The 20,011-nt window shown below is 50.7% G+C and overlaps 1 protein-coding gene across 1 annotated transcript in view; it reads right to left on the reverse strand.

Moving 5' to 3' along the window:
• Positions 1-470: 470 nt before the first annotated feature.
• The window catches only part of man1a1 (mannosidase, alpha, class 1A, member 1), a 100,925-nt gene continuing 81,384 nt past the window's right edge, over positions 471-20,011 (reverse strand). Inside the window, exons 5-12 of the mRNA XM_070988128.1 lie at positions 19,977-20,011; positions 10,741-10,864; positions 10,497-10,590; positions 7,214-7,329; positions 5,246-5,465; positions 4,674-4,846; positions 4,438-4,553; positions 471-868 (exon numbers count right to left, since the gene is read on the reverse strand). The exon at positions 19,977-20,011 is cut by the window's right edge and continues 60 nt beyond it. Coding sequence (XP_070844229.1) covers positions 742-868; positions 4,438-4,553; positions 4,674-4,846; positions 5,246-5,465; positions 7,214-7,329; positions 10,497-10,590; positions 10,741-10,864; positions 19,977-20,011 — 1,005 coding nt within the window. The 3' untranslated portion in view covers positions 471-741. The remainder of the gene's footprint in view (positions 869-4,437; positions 4,554-4,673; positions 4,847-5,245; positions 5,466-7,213; positions 7,330-10,496; positions 10,591-10,740; positions 10,865-19,976) is intronic.

Below are 20,011 nucleotides of genomic sequence, written 5' to 3' on the forward strand. Positions count from 1 at the left end.
GACGAGCAGCAGCAGAGGAGGGACAGCGCTGTGTAAACGTCGTGGGGGACAGTGAGGACACCGGCAGGTCGAGGGCTGGCGTGGACGCTCCTCCTTCACCACAACAACCTCTGCAGCTTCAGCTCAGGTCCGTCGAAGCCGTGACGGCTCGTTGGTGCAGGGAAACCGGTTTCTGTCCAGACACTGAAGCGGTTCAGCAGAAGGAAAAGACAGTGCGAGCGTCCTTCAGCTCACCACGTCAGCCTCCTCATCCTCACTCCAGAATCCCCAAAATATCCACATTAGGAGGCGCCTGGTTCAGGTCCGTCAGCGTTCTCCTTCACAGAAACAAAGACCAGGCGAAGCTGCAGCTACGAACAACAAAACCACGATGGACAGAAGTCAGACTGTCCCTCCCAGCGAGTGAGACAACCTGAAGGTGAAGAAGCGAATGCAAAGACATCTTCAGAGAGCTTCAGCGAAGTAGAACATTAAAAACCTACGGCGCTCTCTGACGGTGTCACCGCGTCCTTTCATGAGCTACCGGCAGGAGACACGTTCGGGTCGGCGTCCGGACTCAAAACCAAACCAAAGCAAAAAATAAAAGTGGATTTTACAGCAAGAACTCAGAGGCGTGAACTCTGTTTGATCCCATTAAAAACAAACACGTAATCCCATCGAGAGGCATCTGCAACACGGTGGTCAGTCAGACAGCTGGAGGCTCAGGTGTACAGGATCAGGTCGTCAGCGCAGGACGCTCCGCTACTCCACCTCGTTGGGTCTGTCCGTTTTGTCCTTCTTGATGACCGGCAGAGGGTGAGCCTCGGTGTTAAACACCCAGTGGTCGAACGGCAGGTGGTCGTCGTCTGAGAAGAGCAGGTAGAGGTACCTGAGGGAGACAGAAGGACAGAGTTTAAGGGACACACGGCGGACAGCTGCAAGTCACAGATAAACACGAAAGCTCCTCCTCCTCTGAGGCGGCGCCCAGCGGGAGCAGCCCCCCCACAGGATGCTGCTTCCATGACCTGAACTCGTCTGTTTGTCTGCCCGACCCGGCGTGCACGCCACACAGGTGCACGCCACACAGGTGCACGCCACACAGGTGCACGCCACACAGGTGCACGCCACACAGGTGCACGTTAGAGCGACAGGCGGCAGCAGCTGGTGGTCAAAATGCCATTCTGCAAGAAATCTGCTGGTTCTGTCCACAAGGACAAAGTCCAGACTCCATGGACATGTGGCTTAAACATGACGCAGCACTGCAGAGGACAGACAGAGGGACAGAGGGACAGAGGGACAGAGGGACAGACGGACAGACAGACAGACAGACAGACAGACAGACAGACAGACAGACGGACAGACAGACGGACAGAGACACAGACAGACAGATGGACGGACAGACAGACAGACGGACGGACAGAGACACAGACAGACAGATGGACGGACAGACAGACAGACGGACGGACAGAGACACGGACAGACAGACAGACAGACAGAGACACGGACAGACAGACAGACAGACAGACAGACAGACAGACAGACGGACGGACGGACAGACAGACAGACGGACAGACGGACAGACGGATGGACAGACGGACAGACAGACAGACGGACAGACAGGCGGACAGACAGACGGACAGACAGACAGACGGACGGACGGACAGACAGACAGTCTCTTTCTCACTCCACACAGCTCGGTCAGAGGTTGCCGTGCTATGCTAACAGCGGCTAACGTCGCCTGCAGACGTCCGCTCAGCTCTAACCTGTCAGCTGACGCTGACTCAGGTGACATCACTCGAGGCTGAACTGTGTTCACTCCCTGAGTGTTTCCATCCACCATCACTCTGTCCGGATGCTTCTTAAACCTGACGCTGAGACGCCCACAGAGCTGGAGACGCCTCTGACCTCCTGACTCGTATCATCTGGAAACCTCGTAAGACCTTTCTGTCAAACCGAAGCTCAGTTTGTTATAAATGATCCGAACTGTAAATCTGCTGCACGTTTCATCTGGTTTTATGTTTTCAGACTGAGATAAAAAGACTTCAAATGAAATCTGAAACGTCCTCCGGCCTCTGTCTCTGTGTCTTTCTAAAGGACGGACTCTGCTCACGGTTCAGTCTTTCAGGTTTTATTTTGAGCTGTTTCAGCCTCCATGAGCAGTCCTGCCAAAAGAAATGAAACAGCTGTGGTACAGAGAGGCAGCGACGGGTCAAAGTGAAGACATTCTGCGGTGCAGTGTCGTCTGGTCTTATGAAACAACTTCAAAACGACATTATGAAACCAAGGAGAGCTGAAGAAAGACAGCCAGTAAATAAAGTGAGATTCAGGACAGCTGCGGGTCCAGCCTGAAGAAAGACAACACGACGGCTGTCTCAAAGTAATGACTCAGCAGCTCAGCCTCCGCCTGCCAGCACAGCTCTGGAGAGCCGGCAGTGACGGATGGCGGGCGGCGAGGTGAAGTATGGACGCGTCCTTGGCAGCGGCGGGACGATGAATACTGGAAGAGGCTCCGCACGATGCCAAGACCCCCAGTGACATCAGCAGGATCACACTGTGCCGCTAAAGAGATTAGCATCCTGCATCCAGGGAGGCTCTGACAGATACCACGACGTCCTGACTGATGAGGTGGTTATGATGTCGCTGTCCGGGCCGGTGGTCAGTCACACTCACGTTCTGCTCGAGTCGTCGGCGGGAGGCTAACGAGCATTTCCTGTCTGCGGCGTATCTCTGGAACCTTCTATCAGCCAATAAAAACACTCGGATCTCACTCTGAATAAGACTTCTGACACCGATCAACAGAAAAAAAAACACACTTTTATCTGTGTGTGTGTGTGTGTGTGTGTGTGTGGTGTAATCAGGAGGAGCGGTGACGCTTGTTGAGATTTACGACCTATTAAAAAGCTGGATTGGTTGGCACCTCACCCCCATCAGCCTCTGTTTGGCTAACCTTGACTTCCTGTCAACAGCTGTCTGGTACTGGAGGAAAAACAGGATAGAAGAAGAGCAGGAGGAGGAGGAGGAGGAGAATGGGGGAGGGAGAGGAGGAGGAGGAGGAGGAGAATGGGGGAGGGAGAGGAGGAGGAGGAGGAGGAGGAGGAGGAGGAGGAGGAGGGAGAGATGGAGGATGCAGCAGAGGCCATAAAGATTTCGATGCAGGTAAATGAGAGGATGAGGATGAGAGCCACATCTGCTCCTCAAAGTGAAGGACGTCATTCTCCATCCAAACGTCAGCTCTTCTGGTTTTCTGGTTTCTGTCACAATGAACTGAATATTTTTTGGTTTTGGCAGGAACGCCTGAAGTCTCCTCATTTTACACAATAACTTCCAGTTAATAGAACTTTATCTGCAATTATTGTTTTCTTTTTGCTAAAAACTGAACCTGAACCTGACTCTTCATCTGGATTTCCATTAGCTCCCGTTAGCTCCCGTTAGCTTCTGTTAGCTTCTGTTAGTTTCCGTTAGCTTCTGTTAGCTTCCGTTAGCTTCAATTAGCTTCTGTTAGCTTCCATCAGCTACTGTTAGCTCCCGTTAGCTTCTCTTAGCTTCCACAGAGCAGAAAACAAGTGAGCCGACAAAAAACATGAAGCTGCAAAGAGTCCAAAACAGGAAGCAAAAACAAAAGCGACACAAACCAAATGAACAAAAATAAACAACAAACAACTCGGCCTGGTTGTCTGTTCAAAGACAAACAATGAGAAACACTTCAAAACATGTGAAAACAGAACAATAAACATTAAAATCAACTTTCTGCACTGACTCTCTTTTGCAAACACACACACACACACACACGCACACGCACACACTTGTTAAAGTGAATCTGGGACATCTCTGCAGTGTACACAGTCTGTCGTCTATTAGCCTATTAGACATCACGCTGACAACATATTTAAGTGTCATTAGTGGTGACACGCTCACACTCACAGACTCTCACACACTCACACTCTCACACACACACACACACACACACACACACACACACACACACACACACACACACACACACACACACACACACACACACACACACACACTGTGTGTCTGTCAGCTGACTGTTTACAGGAAGTGAGAAGTCGCAGCTCCTCTGCTCGTCCTGTTAAAGATCGACGAGGCCTTCAGCCAGTTTACGAGCAGCTGACTGATACTGAGGACACATTTACTCTGTCTCACAGAGGACGTCCCTCTGAGGACTTTCCTGACAGGAGGCCTTCAAACCGTCTTCAAGCTGTACAATGTGACCTGATGTTGTCCAACAGCAGGACGTTTTCAGCTCGTTCTGTTTTCTGACAAACACGTTTCTGTGTGTGAGTGTGTGTGTGTGTGTGTGTGTGTGTGTGTGTGTGCGTGTGTGTATGTGTGTGTGTGCTGGGGCCTCGTCCGTCCATAAAGTGCGATGACAGCACAATCATTATGGACCGAGGTGAAGCGTGTGCGTGCAGACGTCCGGCTCGTGTGTCTTACTTCAGCGTCTCGGCCAAGTAGAAGCTCTGCTGCACGTCGTCGTGGTTCGGGGTCGAGGCGTAGACGTCTCGGACGCCGCTGTAGCCTCCTTCCACTTTACAGTGCTGCTCCAAAGCCTGAATGAGGGACGGAGACAGACACCAAAAATGACCTTCAGTAAACTCTTCAGAACGTGACAAACAGCTCGAGTCTAAATGAAATCAGCCTTAATGTCCAAAGTGTCCGTCAAACGTCACCTGGATGGCCTCCCAGCCCCACTCCCTGTACTTGGGGTCGTGGGTGAACCTCCACATGTACATGTAGGTCTCTATGACCTCGGGCCGGAGGATGAAGTACTTCTCGTTCTGGCGGGTGGCGATGGCCTCGACCCCGCCGTCGAAGCGAAACGCCTCCGGTCCCAGCTTCAAGGCTGGGGGGACAGGAAATACATGTTCATGATGTCTCAGCGGGACAGACTTCATGTTGTTCACCTGATGTGTGTGTTGACGTCACAAAGCTCTGCAGCTGCTGCTTTCATCGTCTCTGCGCCGACTCTTAATGTGACTGCAGGATTAAAATGAGGCAGATAAATCCAACAATTTGACTGAGGATTAAAAATGAAAACTGAAAATCAGAAATGAAATCAGAGCGCTCTTCTTTCACTCAATGCTAATTTGACGATCTTTAATTAAAGCACAGAGAAACTGGACGTGTCCTGCGTCACTCGAGGACATTTGACCTGAACAGGTAAAAACACCTTCCTGAAAGCTTCAGACACACGTGGACTTCCTGCCTTTGGTTCCTGACGCACACACGTGATCAGATTTACCGGTTCTGGCGTAGGACTCGTGGCAGGTCCGGGCGATCTCGGCCGCCTGCTCCATCTGGTGGCCCGTCTTGTCGCTGGGAGCGCCGTCGGCACCCAGAGCGATCATGCCGCCTGCGAAGCAGGTCAGGTGACCCATCTTGTGCTCCAGAAGCCCCCCCTTCCACTCCGCTATGTAGGTCAGCCCACCGCTCGACTTCCTCATCAGGTTGGTTTCTATGGCCTGAAAGACAGAGAGACGACGTCTTTAGGTTTCAGAGGAAGGAAAGCGTCTTCAGCTCCAGAACCTGGTTTTTAAACTTTAATGACACGGATTTGACCTCTGAACCGTCTCAGATTTCTGCTGTCTCCTCAGCTCAGCTGTGCTTTGACAGCTCTGATCTTCACGTCGATGGTTTCCTTCTTTAAGATGAAGACGGCCGCGGGACGGAGACAACTCGGGATGGACGGGTGACGCTCGCAGGGTCACAGAGAAAAGCTCCTGATGGACGTTGGTGTATTGATCGTTTACTGCAGCTGTGACTCACATATTCAGCCTGTCTGTCTGTCTCTGCCTGTTTGTCTGTCTGCCTGCCTGTCTGTCTGTCTCTGCCTGTCTGTCTGTCTGTCTGTCTGTCTCTGCCTGTCTGTCTGTCTGTCTGTCTGTCTCTGCCTGTCTGTCTGTCTCTGTCTGTCTGTCTGTCTGTCTGTCTGTCTGTCTGTCTGTCTGTCTGTCTGTCTGTCTGTCTGTCTGTCTGTCTGTCTGTCTGTCTGTCTGTCTGTGTGTCTGTCTGTGTCTCTGGGAGGGATTATGGGTAAAGCGTCCCGCCGTGGTTAATTCTGTATTCTTTGTTTGCTCTGTGGTGTGGAACAGAAACACGCCGCTCTCTCCAGCTGAGACGTCGCCTGTCACCACAACTTAAGTTGACAATTTGTTCAAACAGAGAAAATCCGTGTGTGTGTGTGTGTGTGTGTGTGTGTGTGTGTGTGTGTGTGTGTTACTGTAGATTCATCTGCTCTGCGTCTTTGTCTTTGTCTTTGTCTCCGTCTGCTCCTCAGGATTTAAAGAGACTCTAAATGTTTGACCGTTCGGACGCGGCGGCGGTCAAAGTGAAGGACGGGGAGGACTCGGCTCCTCGTTGTTCATCGTATGACGAGTCCTTTCGCCATCTCAAGGTTATTTGTGCGTCTGGATTCCTATAATTTCCCTCCAGCAGGGAAAAATAAATCCACCGCTGCTCAAAATCTGCAGCTATCATCAAACAGCCTTTTACTGTGACTCAGGGGGTGAACGAGGGACACCGTGGAGAACATCTATGGAGCTCTTCATCTGCAAACGGCGCGTCCAAACCCCGACGCCATTCAATGAGAGCGGCGTCCAATCAGAGGTCACCGTCTTTTCTTTCTTTAATGGTCAACAGGCTGAGACCTCAGCAGCCGAAGCCCGTACAGATCAGTGCTGTCTGGGACGGACGGCGTGCTGAGGGACGCTCAGATGGTGTTTAGAGGGACCTGCAGACGGGTGACACGTGCTGCTTCCTGTTTCAGGTGGACGACCAGGAACACAGAACAAGTCTTTCTATAATCAATCGACACTGAACTTCAAACCTTCACGTGTTCTTTATTAAAAGTATGAACTCTAATTGCTTTATTTGTTCTGTTTGTTGGACACAGCGAGGATGCCTGAGGTCACTGAGACGGCAGAAAAGGTGACTTTTAAAATGACTGAAGTGTCAGATAACAAGGAGAGAGCCTTGTTTCAGAGGAGACTGTCAGCAGTGACTGAAAGTATGAAAAACACCTTCACAGGTAACTGACTTTAAATCAACTCATGCTAACAGACGATGTTTCAACACCGAACGATCAATTATCCAAATAGCTACTGTTCCTCGACTGATCGATCGACTATCTCTGCCTTTAATGAGGAGACTCCTAGTGTGTGTATGTGTGTGTGTGCGTGTGCGTGAGCGTGTGCGTGTGCGTGTGCGCTACCTGCAGGGCGTCATAGTACATCTTCTTGCCTTCCTCATCAGTCTTGTCAGACATCAGCCAGGCCTTCAGCAGGTACTCATAGAAACTGTCACCAAGACCCCCCACCGACACGTGATCTGCAACACACACACACACACACACACACACACACACACACACACACACACACACACACACACACACGATGTGTGTGTAATAAAAGAACATACCAGCAGTGTATGATGTACTACAGCGTGTGTGTGTGTGTGTGTGTGTGTGTGTGTGTGTGTGTGTGTGTGTGTGTGTGTGTGCGCGTGCGTGCGTGTGATATCGTAGGTGAGCCTCCGGCCGGCCGAGCTGCTCTTTCTGTGTGCGTCCTGCTGACTGTGAGTGAAGCCTCATCCATATGCACGTGTCATTAACGGCGTCCAGCCCGTCTGTGGAGCGCACAGATTAAATGTCTGCTGTGATCGTCTCCAGGTGAAGAGACAGACCGGCGGACAGTGGGACAGGTCGGCCTGGAGCCTATCAGAGCACATTAAAGCAGGACCACAGTCGAACAGAGCAGCTGATCTGAGATCTGCCAAACAGAACTTCACCTGTCGGATTACAGGAGTCATGAAAAGCAGAGAGCGGCAATAACCATGACTCGGCGCGTTGTGTCCACGACTCGGCGTCTCGTGTCCTCGACTCAGCGTCTCATTTCCTTGACTCGGCGCCTCGTTTCCTTGACTCGGTGTCTCGTGTCCTTGACTCGGCGCCTCGTTTCCTTGACTTGGCATGTCACATCCACGAGTGGGTGTCTCATGTCTGCGACTCGGCGTCTCAAGTCCACGCCTCGGTGTCTCGTGTCCTCGCTCGCTAACAGAGCAGCTGTTCGTGTGAAGCGTAGAGCGATGGACTTGACTGCTGAGCATGTGCAGTGGGACAGACGGGCGAGCTCTTCCATGAGCGCTGAGATATTTCGGAGACACTCGCCTGCAAACATCCCGAGGTCATAATTTATTCAACTAATCCCTCGCTGTTGCATAATTTGCTTCCAGATGAAAACGCCTCTCTGACGACGACAAGCATAAAAAAGCTTTTTTTTCCTCTTTTTCTCTGTTGAAACTCGCTGTTTCTCTTCAGCGCTCCTGATTGGACGTGTCATCATTTGCATAAAACACTTGATGAAAACACAGACTGGCTCTGGTTAAGAGGGTCGGATAAACGCTGCGGATGTGCTTTCAGCAGTTACATTCATCAGATAAGAGTCAGCAGAGCACAGGTGTCGGCCATGTTTAACCGTCGCAGCCTCCAAACGAGCGGCTGCTGTCAGAAGCGAAGCCAGACGAGACTCTAACAAACATGAAACACCAAACAATAAAACTACAATAAACCAACAAACTTTGGAGTGGAAATCTGAAGAAACTGTGCTGAACACACACGACACCTTTACGAGGTGAAACAGGTAATTAAGCATGAAAATAATGAAGCTGAATTCACCTGAAAAGTGACGAGTCGGCGGCGGGGGACATGAAAGTCTCAGCAGGACCGCAGCACAGCACACAGATCACGACGGATAAACCATTCTGTGCTATTTGTATGCAAAGAGTGTTTCAAAGAGTCAGTTTTTAATCCGTTATTGTCTCATTGGTCTAATCTGTGCGCTTCCTGTGGGAGGCTGAGATGGAATCACAGCAGGCTGAAGGCTGATTTCTCTGCTGTTCCTCATGATGTGTTTCCTTCCGGAGACGTCACTGAAGACAGAAACTAGCTTCAGGATTGAGTTGAACCACCACTGAAGCTGGACCTTCACCTGACAGGTGGTGAGAAACGTTCCTGCAGGACCAGTTTGACACATCTGGAAAGGACGTCGACGCCACAGGAGGCTAATGCTGTGAGGTGTTAGCTTAGCGATCACTGGCTAGCTCGGTCATGTCCACAGGCAGGCTTGTGGTTCTGTTGTGACTGCAGCTTCATATTTCCTGCACAGAGAGCAGACTGAGGTCCATCTTCTCGTCCTGTTTCTCAACGAGCTCAAACTTTTCTTCTTTAACTCGCTAACGTGACGCAGCAGCTACGTCGAGGCCCTTCTCTCGCCACCGTCAGCGTCACTTTCATGGCGTCTGATCAGCCTCAGGCTCTTCTCCCAAACTACACCGTCCACCACGTCTCCATTATATCATCTCTCTCTCTTCCTCCTGAACATCTCCTCTTCCTCAGCGTCTCTCCTCTCTATCATTACCTGTTTGAAGAGCGCGGTAATGGATTCAAAATTACACCCTGTTATCACAGGCCGTCAGAAACACGAAGACACGAGCCGACGAGCTGATGCTGAAGCCCAAATCGAGGGTAAGTATGAAAACACTTGACAGTGAGAATGGTGGGTTGAAGTAATGTAAAGAGTCAAAAAGGTTCAAGTGGTAAAATGAAGAAGAAAAGAAGAGTTTTCAATCTAAATGGTCAAAAACTAAAAGCTGCTTCAGCTTCAAGGCTGCAGCTAATCATCGCTGTGATTACACGTTTCTCTCTGTTCATTTTTCAGCCTCTTCGTCCATTAAATGTAAGAAAACAGTAAAAAATAATGATGAGTTTGTCAGAATTTCCCAAAGCTCAAGCTTCAGTTTAATATGAGAGAAGAAGAAGAAGAAAACAAGCTAATGATCTCGTCCAAAGAGCACGATGAGCTGAGCGCTGAAGGTCGACTCTGGGCTCTGCTTCTGGATCTGGATCAGGGTTTAGTTCACTCTGAGAACTCGACGAGGCGTTCGCGGTCAGACTGTGAGCGTGAGTGGGAGTCAGCGAAGTGGTCGTCATATCAGAAGCAAATGTGCAGTGAAATTACAGGTGTGGAAGAGTTTTGTTTGAAAGATCAGCAGAAAGCGTTGCCGCCGTCTGGACGGGCTGTAATTTGCATGCATTATTTCCAGAGTCACGCTGTGGAAGGAAAGGTCGAGCCTCGTCTTCAAGTGATAAACGCAAATTATGCTAATGTCTCTGATCTCAGAGTCCAGGCTAGCATCAGCTCAAAGACTTTTCTCCTGAATCTGACTGAATCACCTCGGCCTCATCTCACCTCCGACCCTGAACTGATACCGTATTTAACGTTTCTGCTGAAGACGTCTGAGCTCTGAGGCAGTGACAGCAGCCGTCTGCTGCACAGAGGTGATGCTCTGTCACACGCAGACAGACGGCTGCAGCAGCACCGATGGTGTGTTCAACATGTGTGATGACTGCGGCCTGGACACAGCCACAGTCCATGTGGGACACGAGGGACAGAGACAGGACAGAAGAAACTGGGTGTGTGCTGAGGAGAACTTACGCTGGCCCCACTGGCCGCTGTTGGGGTTCAGGTAGTTGGGGTACAGGCCCTGAGGTTTGTCCAGGCGGTTCAGGACTTTCCGGATGTTCATGACCTGATGATCAAAGAGACGAACCACAATCAGGAACAGCACATGAGGACTGAAGACACGCGGAGACAAGGCAGAGACATCACATGATCCACGTCTGTGAGGAGCCTGGTGTCCTCATCACCACAAAACACGAGCAGTCAGCGAGTCTCTTACCTTCTGTGCAAACTCAGGATTCCCGGACAGTTTGCTCAGGTGCATGAACTCCAGGTGCAGGGTGCCGTACTCTGCCAGGATGCTGCTGCCGCCCGACGCCCACGGCCAGTTCCTGCCGATACCGCTGGACGGAGACAAAAGACGAGGAGACAGAGGCTTAAACGACAAGCAGACACACTGAACGCAGCTGGATGTTTCAGGAAATGATCAGACCATCTCCTGAGCCACCTTCACTTCTTTCACTTTCTGCTTAATTCACGTTAATTCCTCCAAACAGCCACAAAAGAAAGAGGAGAGCGCAGCGTGAGTCGTGAAAGCATTCATCAGCACGCAGCCGAGCCGACAGCTGAGCACAGGTGATAAATCTTCAAAAAGTCAACCTCAGACTCTCCGTGGCTCAGCCGTCACACGTCAAGCAGAAACTGAAACGTTCCTGTAACTTCCGAGTCCGTGAATGTTCCTCAGCCAGGACGCCCCGCCCTCTCCTCACCTGACGCTGCAGGTAGCAGGCTGGCGTCCCCAGTGACAGGGTGTGTGTGTGTGTGTGTGTGTGTGTGTGTGTGTGTGTGTGTGTGTGTGTGTGTGTGTGTGTGTGTGTGTGTGTGTGTGTGTGCATGTGGGTCATTAGAGCCACTGACAGATCACTTCCAGGCTAAAGGACGATCACTGCGGTGGTGATGCTTCAACTCCTCATGAATATTAACAATTCACTGTGAGCCACACACACACACAGAGGTGGATGAACATACTAATTACCCCCCCTTCAACCCGTCCTGCTGCACAGGCCATAATTTGTTTCCCATCACGCTGTGGATTTAATCAAGTCCACCAATCGCAGAGAGGACGCGGCGGCACGAGGCGGCGAGCAGACGGCGTGCAGAGGTTCAATGTGGTGGACGTGACGTCTCTCACACAGAAAACACACAGTGTGTTTTGTGCTCCAGGAGAACATCGCTGCTTTATCTGACTCCCCCTCAGTCAACCGCAGACTTCATCATCTGCCCATCGTCTTCAATCCTCGTCTAAACCCTGTGATGAACAAAAATCCCTTCTCTTGGTGGGGGGTCGGTGAGAAGGCAAACACACACCTTTCCAACTCACCCCTGTCCAGCACAATCCCTCCCAAAGCCCACTGAGAAACACTAAATCCCTGTTAAGGAGAACAAAACAACAGACAGCAGGGAGAAGCCGCGGCGTAAACCCGACAGACTCGAAGCGATGAAGAGCCGACGCCAAGAATAACACTGACACACACACGAGCGTGAGTGTGTGTGGAATATCATTAATCTGACCGGGCTGTCCGCACGCCTCAGAAAGATAAATCCAACACTGCTGGATGGAGGCTGCTGAGGGACATGTGCAAAATATGTGAGCAGGAATTCACTTCAAGTAACAACGAGCAGGTCGCACTTCACCTGAAGGCTTCACCGTCAGCTAGCTGCTCATTAGCACGCACGCTAGCAGATATCGGCTCATTATCAGTCATTAATGTGAGGCTGAGGTGGATTAATTATCATCAATAAGCAGTAATTAGGAGGTTATTGAGGGAAAACAGAGTTAATGGACGAGCAGTTGTAGAATATGGTCACAAAGCATTAATTATTATTTATTATTATCATTTATTTAATGATTAATAAAACAATATGTGGCTAATGTGGATGCTAACGAGCCGCTAGCTGATGGTGGATGGGTGTTAATGTAAACATACGTTGCATCCATAATCAGTAACATGCTGACAACAGTTTGGCCTGACTCGTCTTACTTGGTCTGGTCTGGACCAGGACCCTGAGGCGGTCGGTGTCAGTGCTGTGGAGCGTCGAGGGTCCGAGGATGGGGGGGCGTCGCATGCTGTCTGGATTTAAAGCCTCCTGAGGCTCATTTAAGATTTACGATATTTTAGCATCGTAATAAAACGGCCTTCACATTTGTTATGAAGCTGTAATCGTCACTTGAGGCCGAGCGAGCAATGAACCATGAAACCATGAAACCATGAAGCCAAAGCGTCTGAGAAGGATCCAGTGACAGGATGAGTCTGGCTTCTGCACCACAGACGGCTGATTGGACATCCGTCTGTTAGAGTGTGTGAAACATCACCTGTCAGCCTGGAAACAACACGAGGCAGCCACACGCTTACGTCTTTGAAACAGACATCAGCCACCTTCATCATCCTCCGTCATCAACAACAGCTGATGCTCAAAGCACTGCAGGGAGAGGCTGGTGGACAAACCAAACGCACACTGAGAGATGAAGGCTCTGAGAGTTTTATATAACAGCCATTGATCGTTGTGCTGCCTCGCTCGCACTGAATGAGCTATGAGTGAAACGATGCTGCTGACCTGAACACAGGCGGCGGGTCGGGGAGCCGCCTCTGCTCGATTCGGGGTGAAAGGAAGCTGCTTCCACAGCTGCTCAGAGGCATTCATGGCCGTGCTCTGACGCTGTTTCGCTCGCTTCCTGTACTCGCCATCCACCGGCGTGCAGCACAATAAGACAGCACTGCTCCACCTGACGGAGTCCACTGTCTGACGACTGACGGTGGCCCAGTTTCAACCATTAGCACCTTCTCCATCCCGTTCCTCACATGAACGAGGCCTGTTAGACGCTCTAAGCTGTAGAAATACTTTAGAAACACTGCGAGGTGTGGGCGTAGACTCTCATTGGAGGATTCTTTTGAGGAGTGATGAAGCACAGACATCTGCTGTGAGACTGATGGATTTCTCCTGCTGGTGCTTTGTGATCTCAGCAGGCTTCACTACAGTCAGGCGTCTGCAGACAAACTTTGCTGATTTCAGGTCAGTCTCAGGAGGCTCGGTGGGCTCTGTCAGCTCATTGGCTGATGAGCAGTGATGTAACGCAGCACGCTGAAAAACACTCTTTGCAAACTAGATTGGAAACGTTAATTAAATGAAACGGTGACCTAGAACGAGGACTTTTTAGAGATTACGTTAAGCTCGTATCAAACCATCAAAGCTGATATTGAACTTTCGTTGAAATCAAGAGACGGGCCGCCATCGCCCACCTCTGACAGACTGATACGATGCGGCTTGTTTGATTTGCTGAGTCCACGTTTCATCCTGTTTCATAACGCTGATGATGAAACCAGGCCAGTCACAGCTAAACCAATGCTTTGCTCCTGTCTGATATTCCAGGTCGTTGGTACATTTAAGAGGACATTTGGTACATTTTAAGACAACAAGGACAAGAAAACCTCAGAGAATTTTCTTTTTCTGAGCTTCTACATGACAACTGGGCAAAACTGGGCTAACGCCACCTCCAGAGGAGGCTCATAATGGACTTCACGGTCAGGCTTTCTCTGCGAGGTCGAGGATTCGTTTCAGTCTCTAAAAACTGCCCTGAAACATCTTTAAAAGCTCAGAAGCACAAAGAGCAGCAGTGAAAACTGCAGATGCTCCGTCGCTGACCAGGTTACTGGAAAGAAAGACAAAGCGGGGGCTCACGTCCAAGACCTCGACCCAGAAGAAACTGGGTCATTACAGCTGATGTCCCTGTGAATTATGAGGCTTTGCATTGGAGGACACATCCCTGTCTTGTCTATCTTGTTTGTCCTTTTGGGGGTGTCTTATTTTTGACCTCTCGCTCCCGGAGCTGTTTCCTGGCCAGCTGTGAAATGACAAATGGTCGCCGGCGAGCTGCGCGGCCTGCGGTCGGCTGTGCAGAGCCAACAACACTGATTTGAATTCTGCGGTGCCGAGCGGTAACCTGGAACAACAGAAGAGGATCCCATCTCCAGAAATGACTGACAGCAGGGAGCGCCTCTCTGCTCTCGGAGTGACGTTGGGATGAAGATGATACTTTTCGCTGCCTACGCCGACCCTTTCACTCCTCCTCGTCCACGCCATGACCTCCTGTTTCCTCCTGTTTCCTTCCTCCTCCTCTCTTCCTCTCTCTCATAAAAACTGTTGTGCTCCTCCTCCTCCAGGCACACAGAAAATGTGAACTGCAATAGATTCACAGTTAGCAGCTTAATTAGAAGCCTTAAATCATGGCCGCCCTCCACCGCCGTCGGCCGGCGCCGAGGAGAGCTGCACCGAGACGTGTGTGTGAATCTGTGTGTGTTTGCTTTAAAGAATCTGTGGAGACCCTGAACGTGCCTTTCTTTGTCGTTAAAAAGCTGCTCGGGGCGGTGCGACCTGTGCGAGTCTGCAGGATCGAGCGAGTCGAGCTGTTTATCCAACAGAAAATGTTCCACTCGGCGCACGACGTCACGTTTCTAGTAACCACATTCAAGATGTTTCATGTTTGTTTACATTGAAAAACAATAAACATTGGGTGATAAACTGTTGTTATTGTGCTATTAACACCCAGCTTGTACTAAACTCAAACCATAATGAACCGTCGACCATAAGAAACAGAGCTGGACCAAAGTGGTTTGGCCTCTGGATGTTTGTTAGTGTGGAGGTCTATGGGCAGGATGAGCACACTGTAAACACTGAGCAGCGCCTGGAAGACGAGGTCTTGGCCGTTCTCTGGATGTTTGCTGGTCGCAGCTGAAGCCCTGAAACTCTGGCAGGAGCTGATCAGTCAGCCGGCTGCAGACGCTGCTGTTCTACTGTTGCTCTTTAAAGCCGCTCTGAATGAAAATCATCCAGCTCCCGTGAATGTTAATAAAGCGTCATCAGTCTTTACCGAGCTCATCCACTGGATTTACAAGTTCATTCTCCTCTCACATGTAGACGACAGAGCGCCTCTTCACAGGGTCACTCGGTGTGACAGGCAGGCCCAGCTAATGGAGCCATCCTCCATCTAGGACCATTAATCAAACTCGAGACCCCGGGAGCTCGGGATTGATTGCCTCGGCCTCAGAGCCTGTAGCCGAAGGGGCAAACTGTCCCAAACTGACTTTTTTCTTTTTTTCCATTTTCTGCTATGAGATAAGAAATGAGAGCAGGGGCAGAAGAGCGAGCTCTGACTCATTAAGACGATGACGCTGGACAGCAGACGAGAGAGACCACATCCAGGAGGAGACCCCGAATCCCACAAACATCAAACCTCCCATGAACTCAGTTAACAGCATCAAACCTCAGGAACACACCTGAGTTTAGAGTCTTCTGTTAGCATAGCTCGTACATCAAACACGTGAAATCTACGGCAAGGACAGAAGGCAAAGGGAGCTTTTCTGATATCAATTAATGTGGGAGTCTATGGGCAGTCTGTGCCACTGAAGCTCAGTGTGTGACATGAGTGCAACCGCCGTCACTGAGGGAGGAGCAGCGCGGAAGACGAATTAGTCGAATAACCACGAGGAGTAAAACTGTGCCTGTGCACACTAATTATGTTTCTGTGAGTGAGTGTGTGAGTGTGAGAGTGTGTGTGTGCGTGTGTGTGTGTGTGTGTGTGTGTGTGTGTGTGTGTGTGTGTGTGTGTGTGTGTGTGTGTGTGTGTGTGTGTGTGTGTGTGAGTGTGAGTGTGAGTGTGTGCGTGCGGGATACAACCATCACCATGATGCATGTAGAGAGGAATGAGCAGCTAATTTCAGGGTGGAGCACAGATCCACAGACACACACACACACACACACACACACACACACACTGCCTCATCCCATTAAGGCCAGGCAGTGTGCTGTGCGGGGGGGGTGATTTGTGAGAGCTTTATCAGTCTGAATGTTAATAGAGGAGCTGTGCGACACACTGGCCAGAGCAGATAACGACTGGTTAATGTGTGTGTGCGTGTCTGTGTGCGCGCGTGTGTCAGAGGAAACAGATGAAGCATACGCTGTTGGTGAACTTCATATCACAGGAGTCCACACATGTCCACACATGTCCACACAGGACAGACAGGACGGACAGTTTTCATTTCTGTTTCCATCACTTTAACATTCAGTGACATTAAAGTCTTTGTTTACACTCGTGTTGATGTTTTTCGGGATAAATGATCTGAGCTGAGAAACATAATGAACATGTGAAAACAATCGATGCCCCCCCCCCCCCCCGGTATTTCCCATCTCTGCCAAAACCTCTTCCGTGTTTGTCTGACGGCGTCGTAACTCACTTACTAAGAGACGGCTGACATAACTGACAGGCAGCCAACATTTCTGAGGCTTCCCCAAACCAAAACTAATCCACATGTTTCCTCACCGGCTGCCTGAGGGACGGAGGACTCACCACAAGTCTGTGAGAGACGTCTGAGCGGAAAGAAGACATGAAGGAAGAACAGGAGAGACGAGGAGGCGCAGAAATCAAAGTTTCCTCTGATAGCGTTCATTTAACAGAACGTCTCAGAGGACGAGACACGGTGTCCGTCTCAGCTGCACGTCTTTGAAACTCTTTCTACAAACATCAAGGCTGAGTTCAGGACAAACGTCCGTCTGTCCATCTGGCTGCAGAGTTTGTGGCAGATCAATCGGACAAATCAATCAGATCTTAGCAGCGTTTTCTGCTCAGTTAGTGCCAATTAATGCATCTACGCACAGGCGGCGGGCTGGGGAGCGAGGGAGGGGGGTGTGGGGGTCCGGGGCCAGTCTCTGATCCTTCATGGGGTCCTGTACCTGTGATTGATCAGACGTCGCAAGAGGCCGAGTTTCAAGAGTCTCCTGAAGATAAATCGAGCGCACATCAAGACGAGATGTCCCACTGATGAAGAATCTGTCGCTGGTCTGTCGTGGACGCCGTGCGCCGTATCATTAAAGATGATAATGGTGTCATGTTTAGTGTGATATTAACCACAGTAACACGTAACAGAGGGCAGCAGCTTCCCGCTCCACGCCGCCGTTAAATCACCCTTTAAAGGTCCGTGAGGCGTCGGTGGCAGCGGACAGTCGCTCTGTGAAAACACTCTGAAGTCGCCGTCGAGCCGTGCTGCGTTCTCTCCAGCCAAAGCCAAAAGCTCTTCAAGCAGTTTGTACATATTTACAATGGATTCAGTCCTGCAGAGGACGCGGGCGCGTGAACTACAACATGTCTGACCACAAACACTCGTGTTTGACTTCAGACGAGTTCTAATCTCCCCGGACAAACCGCAGGCTCACGGCCTCGCTGGCCGAGACAGGAAATGACATTTATCTTCTCTAAAACAAACACGGAGCAACTGAGCAAACGGATCGTTTGGTGGAGAAGCAGCAGGAGTTTTCAACTCCGGCCTGTTTCGCTTGTGACGGAGCTGCAGGGCAGAGCGATGAAACGCCGCAGAGGGAATAAAGAGAACGAGGCCGAGGAGCGGACCCTCCACACGATGAAGATACTGGGTCACTGCAGGCAGGACGGACGGACGGACGGACGGAGGACGCACGGAGAGGGAGCGCAGGAGGAGGAGAAAGAACAGACAGAGAAGAGGAGGAGGAGGAGGGGAAACGGGATGAAGGCGCAGATGATAACTGGGCCTCATTTGCGAGTGTGTCTGTGTTTTACAGATTCACTGCTTCAATGTGGGTCAAGGTCACGTCAGCTGTGAGCTGAGCTGCTTCTACAGTGCTTCACCGACGTTTCTGCTCAGCCGGCCACTCAGGAGGACGTTTGATCTCCTCCTCCTCCTCCTCCTCCTCCTGCAGCCTGAAAGCTAAACATATTCACTCCAAAGACTCCAGAAACGTTCAGCGTTTGTTCACACGAAGGACTTTATTCTGATCCAAGCGTTCAGTCTGTGCGTCCACGGGTCTGAGCGTGAGTCGTCCTCTCCGCCGCCGTTCAAAGACCAGACGCGTGCAGCGATGCATGCGTAACGGCCAATTGAGGCCAAAGTGAAGCGGCTACATTTTGCTGTTATGAAGCTGAAAAACACGCATTTAGACAAATTACTGGTTTGTGGATCCTCAGCTCTGCGTCTGAAGTTCACACGTCACCGACAGGAAGGAAACTTCTGGACACAAATATCAGTTTGAGCTCTGTTCAGAGGAGCATCTGCCACTGTGTGTGTGTGTGTGTGTGTGTGTGTGTGTGTGTGCGTGTGCTATCATAGCTCAGTCATGCAGGTAAAGTCATCATCACTGGCAATCTGCTCAGGCCTCGAGGGAATCATGCATCCACACACACACACACACACACAGGTACATGCACATGGGGGGGGGGTCGTCCCTGGGGTGTTCCTCACTCCAGAGAGGAGGATAAGCTCAGCCGTTCAGCCACACAGACAGAGAGAAAATTAATTTGTCACAGCACGTTTATCGTCAGGACAACCTGCCTTTTAATTAACGGCTGACAAACAGAGTGTGAGGCTCTCTCTCTCTGGGGAGGCGAGGATAGAAAGAAGACGGGGGGGGTGCTCCCCTAATCACAGGTGATTGACAGAGGAGCTGAAGAGCAGGAGGAGCAGGTGTTCTGACAGGTGACACAGAGCTACCTGAGCTCACTGATAAGAGGTATTTCTATAGAGCTGTGCTGGATGCGTCCTCGTTTATATCATATATATATTTAAGGTGGAATTTAGTTTGGGCCACTTTAAGGAGAGGAAACTCCACTGATGATGAACGACTGACTTCAGTCCACTTTGCGTTCTGTCTGTATCTGTTGGTAAACAGCTTGATGAAGGTGAAAAAATAATCTGATAAATAATGCACGGCAGCACTGTTTCATAACGTCATTCTGGATGATGGCAGCCATCTTGTTCTTCCTCCTCAGCGTGTTACTTCCTCTCTTAAACGCTCCTTTTTTACATTTCAGCAGCAGGAAGTCTGATTACTGTGTCCGACCTGCACTGGAGGATGGAGACAGATCATCCAGCAGGCTGGAACAGGTCAGGGGTGGAGGATCTGGAAGGAGAGGGCTCCATCTTTAACTGTGTGCGTGTGTGTGTGAGGCAGTGTGTGTGTGCGTGTGTGTGTGAGGCAGTGTGTGTGTGCGTGTGTGTGTGAGGCAGTGTGTGTGTGCGTGTGTGTGTAAGGCAGCGTGTGCGCGTGTGCGTGAGGCAGCCCCTCGACAGCGTGTCACACTGTGTTAATAACGGCCGACCGTGCCCTTTGACCTCGTCGCAGCGCTCTGAAACTTTGGCTTTGTCTCTGGAGTCTCAGAAGCAGCTGCTGGCGTCGTCCCAGATCAAAAACCAAACAGCTTCTGTCTGACACGCCGCGCCGTCACCTCAGACTAAAACGTCTCGACTCGACTCGACTCCAGAGCCGAGAGCGAACAGAAAGAGCTCGAGTTCGTGCGACTCTCATCAGGCCTCAGACCAGAAGCAAACCACAGACACAGACCTGCTGCCCCAACAGCCCCAGAGAGGACTGCAGGGTGTGTGTGTGCGTGTGTGTGCGTGTGCATGTGTGTGTGTGTGTGTGCATGTGCTCTACCTCTTGAGGTTAAGCAGGGCCCAGGGGATGCCAGT

This window comes from Chaetodon trifascialis, chromosome 19 (genome assembly GCF_039877785.1).
Source record: "Chaetodon trifascialis isolate fChaTrf1 chromosome 19, fChaTrf1.hap1, whole genome shotgun sequence".
In the NCBI taxonomy this organism is placed as follows: domain Eukaryota; kingdom Metazoa; phylum Chordata; class Actinopteri; order Chaetodontiformes; family Chaetodontidae; genus Chaetodon; species Chaetodon trifascialis.